Source organism: Mangifera indica, chromosome 9 (assembly GCF_011075055.1).
Source record: "Mangifera indica cultivar Alphonso chromosome 9, CATAS_Mindica_2.1, whole genome shotgun sequence".
NCBI classification, from domain to species: Eukaryota; Viridiplantae; Streptophyta; class Magnoliopsida; order Sapindales; family Anacardiaceae; genus Mangifera; species Mangifera indica.
The window spans coordinates 4,150,345-4,161,473 of NC_058145.1; the positions used below are offsets into that span (position 1 = coordinate 4,150,345).

The 11,129-nt window shown below is 31.1% G+C and overlaps 1 protein-coding gene across 1 annotated transcript; it reads right to left on the reverse strand.

The window, feature by feature from the left end:
- Positions 1-7,684: 7,684 nt before the first annotated feature.
- On the reverse strand, positions 7,685-8,248 carry LOC123225687. The gene is made up of 2 exons (XM_044649797.1): positions 8,002-8,248; positions 7,685-7,866 (listed from the first exon to the last, which is right to left on the reverse strand). The coding sequence occupies exons 1-2, from the start codon at positions 8,246-8,248 to the stop codon at positions 7,685-7,687; spliced, it is 429 nt and encodes a 142-aa protein (XP_044505732.1).
- Between the last annotated feature and the right edge of the window lie 2,881 nt (positions 8,249-11,129).

The following is an 11,129-nucleotide window of genomic DNA, read 5'->3' on the forward strand; positions in this document are numbered from 1 at the left end:
CTCCTTCTGAAATGACTTCTCTCTCAGTTTCGCTCTATTTTTGACTATCACCGATCAACTAAATCAATAGACAAAGAAAGAAGTGAGGCGGAGAGAAGAACCTCATCATCACTGTCTTTGACTGTCCACATTGGTGGTTGAAAAAACTCTAGAAAAAAATATTGTTTTTCAAATTTTGAGTAAAAAAATTTTTTTTAGTTTTTTAAAATTAAGTAGAAAAATATGATAAATTTTTAATTTTTTAAATATTTTAATAAATAATAATTTTAGCCCTGATAATAACAATAAAATTTAATAGATATATAAGTATTTAAATTTTCAATAGTTTATGAATATAAAGCTAGCTTTGTGTTAAACCTTAAGTGGGAAATAGTCATTTGGCCCATTTTCAATTTTTATTATATTATGATAATATGGATTTTGTTTAAATTTTAAATTATTCTTACTTTAAGAGATGTAATACAATACAATAAACAAATTTAAACTTGGATCGAATTGAATTCTGAGTAGTTGCCACAATTGTTATGTGCATTGCAATTGTCGTGTTAACAATAAAATTATGTAAATACATTTTTACCCTCCCCCACGACAACAACTCCTTCAACTTCATTCAAATCTTTCTCACTAAAAAACTTTATTGTTTCTATCTCTTCCATTTAATCTCCCAATCAATTTTCACAATCATAGAATCTTATTATCTTCGTGTTCTTCCATTCAATCTCTCAATCAATTTTTAATCATCAAATTAAAATATTAAAGCCAATTTCAACTAGGTTGCAGTCTTGTTATGACAGCCAAGCTCAATAATCATGGAAGCTAGCGATAGATAGTTTTGATGATTATATCAAGAGAGGAAGTATGAAGAGACATGCGACAATGAACGGTGGGTGAGGAGGAATGTCGAGGTCATTAAAATTTATTAACTTAAAACCAAACTAGAAGATATAGACTCTAGGTTCAAGCCTTTATTATGTTTGTAAAATCTTGATATAATAATTGTAGATCTGATCATTATGCTTTGAGTTTACCTGTTCAATAAATATGAGCGTGATCTTCGGTTATCAAAAAAGAAAAAAAAGAAGATATAACTAATATTTCTTAACTTAAGCAATATGCTATCATCCAGTCACTTGTTGTTGAACTCATTTCTAAGTCTCTATTTCTTCAAATAACAAGATGGATATTAATTGTTTGTTCAAGACAAATTGATTAATTCAATAGATCTACAAACATTAGATGTTAGATTCTTTTTTGTGTAATATAATATATTTTTGGTTAATTTTATATGAAAATTTGAAAACTCGGTTCTTTAAAAAGGAAAAATTATAACTGGGTACTTTCAAAGGGAAATTATTAAAAATGGCCAAAATACCCTCCCACTAAGCAAAAATGCCCAAAGTCACTATTTTCAAGCAAAAATGCTTAAATTCACTATTCCTAAGCAAAAATGCTCATGACTTTTTTTAAAATACCAAAATTACCCTTTCCTTCATTTATATAAACCTCCTCACTCACTAGAAGGGGTTAAATAAAATTTTATTAAAATTAGGGGAGTATTTTGATATTAAACATTATAAGAGCATTATAAATTTCTCAATGAAATTTTAGGAATAGATAATTGAGAGGTCAAATGAAATGTTATTAAAATTTGGGGGGCATTTTGATATATCGACTCATATTTTTCAGATTTTTGAAAAATTTTTCGATTGTTGCTATTCTAGGATTTTTCAACTTTTAGAATTCGAATTTCAGTTCTATTTTTTTGAATTTCACCGTTTTACGATATATCAACTCGTATTTTTCAGATTTTTGAAGAATTTTTCGATTGTTGCCATTCTAGGGTTTTTCAACTTTTAGAATTCGAATTTCAGTTTTATTTTTTCGAATTTCATCATTTTAGGATATATCAACTCATGCTTAATAGTAACATCACTCAAATCACATATCCATATATAACCACAGATAAAGTATATCATACACATATGCACATACAATAAATATATACCTGTAAACATAAGAAGAACGATAAATAAACAATGAGTCAACTAAATATACATCCGCGAGCTACTCGATATAGTGAAAATATAACTGCGCCACTAAACGTCGACGCATAGAGGTAGACGACTCTCGGGTAGAAATGAATGAACTAATATACCAGAGAATTTGGTTTCCGATAAACGAAGAAGATACCTGAAACATGTCCTCTCAAATAGTCGTAGCTGCTTCGGGGTCAGTGTAGACGTAATCCTAGATAATATTGTGCGCTGTGCACGACATATCAGATTTGTCCGAAAGTGTCTGGACTCATCGAGGATTCGCAGCTCGCTTTCAACACGCCTTCTTTTGTGAGAAATATCCTACGAAAATTTACAAAATTCGTTAGTCATTCATAAATAGCAAATATGTAAACAAATGTCTTCATGGAAAAATCATAAAAAGAAAAAAAATACAAAACAATAAAAAAGGTGATCGAAAAATTTTAAAAATAAGATTTCAGGATTGTAAAACAGTTAAAAGGAAAAAAGGAACTGAAATTCGAATTCTAAAAGTTGAAATACCCTAGAATGGCAACAATCAAAAAATTCTTCGAAAATCTAAAAAATATGAGTTGATATATCGTCAAACGGTGAAATTCAAAAAAACAGAACTGAAATTTGAATTCTAAAAGTTGAAAAAACCCTAGAATGACAACAATCGAAAAATTCTTCGAAAATCTGAAAAATACGAATCGATATATCGTAAAACAGTGAAATTCAAAAAAACAGAACTGGAATTCGAATTATAAAAGTTGAAATACCCTAGAATGACAACAATCAAAAAATCCTTCGAAAATCTGAAAAATACGAGTGGATATATCGTAAAACGGTGAAATTCGAAAAAACAGAACTGAAATTCGAATTCTAAAAGTTGAAATACCCTAGAATGACAACAATCGAAAAATTCTTCGAAAATCTAAAAAATACGAGTGGATATATCGTAAAATGGTGAAATTCGAAAAAACGAAACTGAAATTCGAATTCTAAAAGTTGAAATACCCTTGAATGACAACAATCGAAATTTTTTTCGAAAATCTGAAAAGTACGAGTCGATATATTGTAAAACAGTGAAATTCGAAAAAACAGAACTGAAATTTGAATTCTAAAAGTTGAAATAGCCTAGAATGATAATAATCGAAAAATTCTTCGGAAATCTTAAAAATACGAGATCATTACATAGTAAAATGTGTCTGAAAGGCACAAAAATCGAAAAACTTAATCTTAAATTCGAAAACTACATATTGAAAAATCTTAAAATTGAAAAAACGGATATAAAATTCGAAAACTACACATCGAGAAACTCTAGATGTGAAAAATATCAATTTACCCCCTGAGAAAATTTCTATTACAAACCGGTCCAAGATTTATCCCTTGGCCCCTCAGTAATTTTTGAATCTATTACCGCCACTGCAGTTTCAAAATAGTTAATTTTCACCCCAACCCACTGTTATTCACAAGCAGTCCACTGTTACATGGGAAATTTCAGAAACGCCTACAGTGGATTAAACTATTACGACCAGATCCCTAAGTTTTTAAAAAATCCCTTAACCCTCCTAACCCACTGTCACAGTGGGACTGTTCTTCGTCATAGTGGGAAAGCGTCGGAGTGCTGAATGCTTCGGACCGATTTTTGGGCCAAAAATTGGTCATTTCGACCTCTAATTTCAACATAAATCGAATCTACATACTCTATAACACAAAACCCCTCAACAAATTCAACGAAAACAACCAAGAATCAAAACATATTAAGCATTGTACAAAATCGAAACCCTAATATTTCAAACTGCAAAATCTCACTCAAATCTCAATAATATGAACAATAACTTGATTCAAACAAGATTACGGAAGATATACTAACCTTCTTGACCATTTTCGCTCGTTGGAAAGCAAGAAAATCGATAGAAATCGGCTTGACAGTGGGATGACAGTGGGCGACGGTTCACAGTGGGAAAAATGTCTATTTTTCTTTGGATTTGCACAATGACAGTGGACGTTTCACAGTGGAAAATATGAAATTTTGCCTTGTTTATATATAAGGGTATTTTAGACATTTCATAAATGTTGGGCATTTTTGCTTTAATATGAATTTTTTGAGCAATTTCACTTAAGCCCCCTTACTTTTGCCTGTTTTTTTTTATAATTTCCCACTTTCAAATGTTGTTTTTTGGAACATAACACAGTTCGTTCAAACCGGTCCTTACATAACAAAATGTAGTGGTTCATAATAGTACTTGTAAAAAAGCTCTTCATATTACATTAATTCGTTAAAGGATAATTAAATAACAAAGATCTTCTATTTAAAATAAGAGTAAAAAGTAATTAAATAAATATTTTAACTCTTCATATTATAAATTTAAGTGACAAGATTACAAAACTATTGATAAGTAGGTAACAGCTCCAAACAAAACAGTACAAACTGCCCACAAAAATAGCAAATCTTATTAGGCTTTGAGAGTCTACATTGATTTCCATGTCAAACCAACTGTAGTTACTTCGTCGTTCATAAAGCCAATTTCATCCACATTATCTATTTTAATTTACTAATTATTCTTCTTAATTAGACAGTTGTGAGCCGTGGTAGACCGAATATTGTGTGACCTGTTATGCTAAAACCCATCAATTGATAAGTTTTGTGGGTCAGATTAGCCTACAATATGGTTAGACTTATGACACAATCTAAAACCTCTTAGATTGTATTTTTGTATATTTTTAATTTTTAATTTTTAATAGATTATATTATATTAAATTAACCAATGGGCTTTACCTAAAACCTTTCATACAACTTAGATGAACTGCGGGCATGATATTTTCCACAATTTAATCAGCCAATGCCCTATCATCATTATTTAGTTAGTTTGATAACAAAATAATTTCAACTATGTTGTGAATGTATTTGAATAACTAAAAATTGAAAAGAGAAATATGAAATATAAATATGTGAAATGAGAAATGATAGACAAAAGGTAAAAGAACACAAGGGAAGGTCAGCATAAAGTTTTATCAAAATGAAGGAGGAAATGTTAGATTACATTACTACTTCCAAGTGTGGGGTGCGGGTGTATTATACATATCATTAGTGTGACCATTGATTAATCAGTCTGACCACTAGTTAGAATGAACCATCTCCTTTGTTAGGTTGATGTATGGTCTAGCTCTAAAAACATTATATGTGTAAAAATTCATATATACAAAACAAAATCGTTTATGTATATCAACAATCATCCAACCTTGGTTTGTGTTGTGGTATGTCATTTTGCCTTAACAATGTTAGTAGAATGAACATGAATAGGTTGTCCTAAGTCTCTCCAATACGATGAGTCACTTAACATTTTTGGAATGTACGTTAGACATGGATGCAGTAACTTCATAAATTTTATAGGGTCATCGATGTACCTCTTCATTAAGTTGTATACGATCATGGATCACCGTTTTAGGTCATATTCCCAACACACCTAATTTTGCAATTGTAATTGACTAGTATATACACTTGCAAACATTTAACTCATTGTTAGATTCTATTCAATAATGATTGAACAACTAACACTATAATTGTAGTGACGATAATTTACCTTGCCCATTGCAATCCATAGAATGTAATTATATTTCATATTCATCTTAAAGATCAAATCACTCTTAGTTACCAATCTCTTATTCGAAAAATGCATTTCTTATATTTAATTTTGATCTGACAAGGGAATTTATTTAGAAAGAACTATAAGGTAATTGAATCTCACACCAATGAGAAGGGTGAACTCGCATGTACTAAAACACACATCCATTTTAAGAAGGGGAAACCAAAACTCACTAGTAAAGGAAACCTTATTGAGCTATTGTAGTAGTACTGAATGAGTCAATACTATTAGGGTATCACCTTAGAGCCAATCAATTTTTACATTTGTAACTATATAATTTATTTATTTATTCATAAATGTGATATATTATTCATACATATTAATGTTTCAAATAATATGTTTGTACAAGTAATATATCCTTATAATGGTAGATTGTAACGAAAGGATTAGACAGCTGACATGAGAACTCTGTGCACACATTAATTATATAGTCATTTTAGAAACATTCATAATCTTAATATTACTATGACCAAGGACATAAACAATAGTGTGAGATTATCATTGAATTGAGTGACCACACTAAAAGGTGACAACAATTTTTATATGTCGAAACTGTCAACTAACAACTTTATGCAACACATGGGTCAATGCGTAGATGTGTTTATTAGACTAACCTAACAAGAGAATTTTTAGATAGATGGTTGCTCATGTATCTATGGAATAAATTCTTTAACTCACTGGTACATCTAATCTTTAGACTTAAGGCCATTAAATTGTCTCGTAGAATGATTAGTATGGTTTGACACTATCTAACTTGTTACCGTAATTAAGGTAACCATAAAGATAATGATTAGTAATATCGAGAGTTTATATGGAGGTTAAGGTGAATCAATAGAAAATCTGTCACTCATCGAACACAGGAGGTGGTATCTCATATGAGAATATTGAAAGACGTCATAACCACTTGAATCTATGTCCATAATGGGATTGGGTCAAAGCCTAGTCCAATTCATTCTATTATTAGTGTGTATCAATTCATATTAAGAAGTTATTGAGATAGACATGTGTAGCCAAAAGGTGTTTTAGTTTTTTCTTGGTGTTTAATTGTGTTTGTGATGAGATTTTAGTTGGGACGATCGTGCGCCACAAGGATGATGCTCATTCGTGCCTTAGGAGGGTAGAAAAGTCATTTCACATTAAGCAAGTGTAAGGGCATACGCCCGTGTGTGTAAGAGCACATAACCGTGTGTTGTTATGAAAGTTTGAATTTTTAGATAAAATTCATTTCATGGCAATTTCAGAAACTGCCTCAATTAAATAATGTCATACACATCCATGTGTTGCATTAGATATGTAAAATAAAAATAGATGCAAAGTTTGATATGCGTACACTATTTCTATAAGAACTAAAGAGTAGTTGAAAAAACACAAGAAAGGGTGAGAGCCTTGGATGTTAGAAAGGAGATTTTGGCCGGTGGAATCGCCACAACCATGTGAAGATAAGCTTGTAATGAATTCTTTAGAAAATAGAATTCTCTTTAATAGGAAGTGTAAAATAATATAAATATATATATTACAAACATTGACATACAGATACAAGTTGCCATAATCTTGTAAGAATTAAAAGTTTTTCTTTGAAGTGATGATAAAAGCAAGGAAAAAGTTTAAATAAACATTGTTGTAAATCTATACATACAAAAAATATTTTTATTCTTATTATATGAGAGAGTAAAATTGATGAATTTTTAATCATTGAAGGATTATCATATTAATTTTGTTCAAACAATTAGTCCACATAAATGCAAAACCAAAATTATTATCGTAAGTCATCATCTTATGCAACATTATTTTCTTCTTAAAAATTCGGACTAACTCATCCCACTCTCTGAGATATTATTTTTTTCAGAAAATTGATCTGAACTGCAGCATGGGTTATATTAGAATGATCTTTAAATTCACTTCCTGGAAATATCGGTTCCATCTAATATAGCAAACTGGGTTCAACGATACAAAATTCCAAAAAGGAGAGCATAAATTTGATCATAAATATCCCAAACTAAATTTGATATATGATGATCACTTGAAAGATGTTCTATATATATTTCCTCTCAAAGCTTTCTTTGGAAATTTGGTTGCTGGTTTGTCCATGTCCCCTAACTCCACAGGTAATATGCTGGTTTGAGTACCGTCCACACTATGATCTGTATCCATGTCTCCTTCCATCGTCAGTCCTTCAATTTTTGCCGCCACAGTCGAATCTGCTTTATTTATTCCCACATTTACATCTGCATATATTTTAAAATTAATTAATATATATATATATATACACACACACAGAGACCTACGATCTATCAATGAGTCAAAATCTATTATCTACTCATTAGTGGTCTTACTTGGATTAGAAAGCAACCATAGAACAAAATAACAGAGAAGTAAGACAAATGGGATAGCGTGTACTGCATTCTCAGCAAACTTGGTGGGTGACTTCTCCTTTTTCGCCATCTCCTCAGAGGGATCATGCGCCACCTGTTCATCAACTTCCATCGGCCACGACACCGTTCTCATTCCCGGCACCGCCTTCTGTGATGTGTGCATGAAGTAGTCATTGGCAACTCGGTTAAAGCTTGTTGATCCGTACATGTTCTTCTGCGGCAAAATTAATTAATGGAAAAGGTTCAACGATGGATCGAGAAAGAAATATTAGCAGAAGTGAAATAATGAAACAATTTTGCCAAATAAGAGTTTATGATGTTTTGGTGTAAGAAGTGACGTAAAAGTGGCTTGAATAATGGGTGAATCTGTTGGTTTTGAGTTTTGACTGTCATATGTGTTAGTTTGTTCTTTATCACCATTGCTATTCTTTGTCATCAACTCCCGAAATTAAGGCCTAGTTTTTTGCTTCTAACAGTTTTCGCTCGACTTTTCTTTTATATATACCTCTTCATAAACTAATGTGACAATAACATGATAATACCTCTTCATCTATCACATATTATCACTATTAAATAACTATCATAGCAATATATATAATATTTTAACATTATTATTGTTTTTTATATGCAGCTTGTAATGGGTAGACATATCTTGTAATATGACAGATTGTTGCAATCTATAATGAGAGTAGTTCAATCAACGACAGAAAAATTGTTAGTTAATTTACAGTTGTCAATTTGTTGTTAACAGCCACATAGCTACTTGATTAGTATTGTATATAAGTTGTTTTTTTTTTTTAATGTTGTAATTTCTTTGTATCTTGTCAACTTCTTCTGGGTATTAGAGCCCATGGGCACTTTCTCGACAATTCTCAGCACACATTTCATTTGAAAATCACTCTACACAAATTCAATACAACACTAAAATTCTCTATTACAATGGACTCACACACAAACTTCAATTACCTTCATTTTCACCACTAGCCAATTCTACTCTACCTCCGATCACAGTTCAATTGATTTCAAAGAATCATTCATTCTGGTGTTGTTTGCGAGAAGAGCATTTTCCACCTAGATCAAATCCAATTCCTATGGAATTTTGTAACAGTTACAAATATATTTCAAGAGTAAAATAGTCTTTTTGCATGCATTTATAATTATAATTGATTGTGGCTAGAGTTAAGGTTTGAAAAAAGTATTACATCAAGATTTTAAGCTGATAAACAATTATGCATAAATGATATTTGTCCCCTCATCTAATGCCATCTTACCAAAGTGAACATTAGAATATTTGAAGGGACACATGACCGTCCTATTCGAATATACGGCACAAAACATACCGACGTGGTGAAATTATAAATTTAAAAAATTACAAAACAATAATCACAAAACACCATATTCAAATCTAGGATCCTTTTGATACTAATAATCTCATAAACATGCATATTAACATTTATAGAAAATTTCTAGAACATTGGTTTAAAGAACAGACCAGACCGTGAACTGACAGCTCAAACGGGTTCAGAAACTGAAAAAACCCTTTTAAGCATGTTTTTGGATTGGGCGGCGGCTAGACTGGTGGTTCTTTTTTAGTTCTCGGTCTATTCTCCTTTATAATTAAAAAAGAAAAACTGAAAGCAAAACCCAAAAACGCGTCTTCTCTAACCCTTTCTTCTGCTTTGCTGCCCTTGTTGCAGCACTGAACGGCCTTGTACTTGGTTTTGAAGATTTCATAAAAATTATAATCATCGGCGTCGACAACGCGTACGTTTTTGGGTTTATAAAATTAAGAAAGGGTGATAAGGCCGATGACACTATGCCTTTTTTATCTGAAGCCCCAAGTGGGCAGGAATTACTGTACTTTTGTTTTATTTGTTTGTTTTTCATGCTTCTTGCGAACACCTCAATCTCACTTGGTATATTGGAATGTTATCACAGTGAGTAATTTATAAATGTGATTTCTAGGTTGTGTAATATATGTAAAACATTGACAACGGAAATCACATTTATTATCACAGTGGTTGCTGATAGTGTAATCTGAATGTATATTTTATATATGTCTATGACTTGTATTTTGTAAAGTAATGGATTTGTAAATTTGTGAACTAAAATAAAAATGAGCAATGCTATGTGTACTTATTTTTGGTATAAATTCATGTACACAGTGATGTGTCATCATGCAATTAGGTGATTTTAAAATATGTGTCATCATATGATAAATAAATATTCAATCACATGATGACACATCATCTGTGTACACAAATTATGTACCAAAAATAGGTATACATAGTTTTATTGAATAAAAATACCCCACTACTATGTATGTTGACGGTATGATAACCATATACTTTTTTGTGTTGTTATGTATGTTGATGGTTTGATGACCACGTAATTTTATGTGTTGTTATGTATATTGAGGACTATATAATTTTATGTTCTCACATAAAATTAAAAATCTAGTTAAACCAGCTAGACAAAACAACCTAAATGATTTGACTAGAACTAGACCTCAAAATGGTTTATAGTCTGGTTTGGTTCTTAAAACCTTGTTTAGAACCATACTAATATTTCTAGGCTCATTCATCTTTAATGGTGATAGAAAAGGCTACAATCACTTCCAAACCTAAGTGTAAGGCTACACCTCAATATTCATACAAATCAAAAATGGAATGCGGCTCAAACAATCACAAGAAGATTGCTGAGTGATACATGAACAGGTAAGTGTTTGGTATGCCTAGGCGTGTGTGATGTGTTTAGGACAAAAAAGTTTGAAATTGTGAAATTGCATCTTTTTATATAGAGATAATGCATGTCCATTTATAGAGATGCATGGTTGTGCACCCAAACATTTATCTTATCCATATAATATGTGATTATCTAGATTTAAGGGCAGATAACATCATAAATACTCCTTACTTGAGGATGATCCATACTTGTGCATGATCAATGCATGGTCGTACATAAGCTAAAATTATCCCTACAACTTTATACTCGTCTAATTGGATAAAGCCCATCTTCCACAAATTCTATAAATTCAAACACCTTAGGATTATTACATTTTGGTCAATAGGTGTAATACACTTTGATCC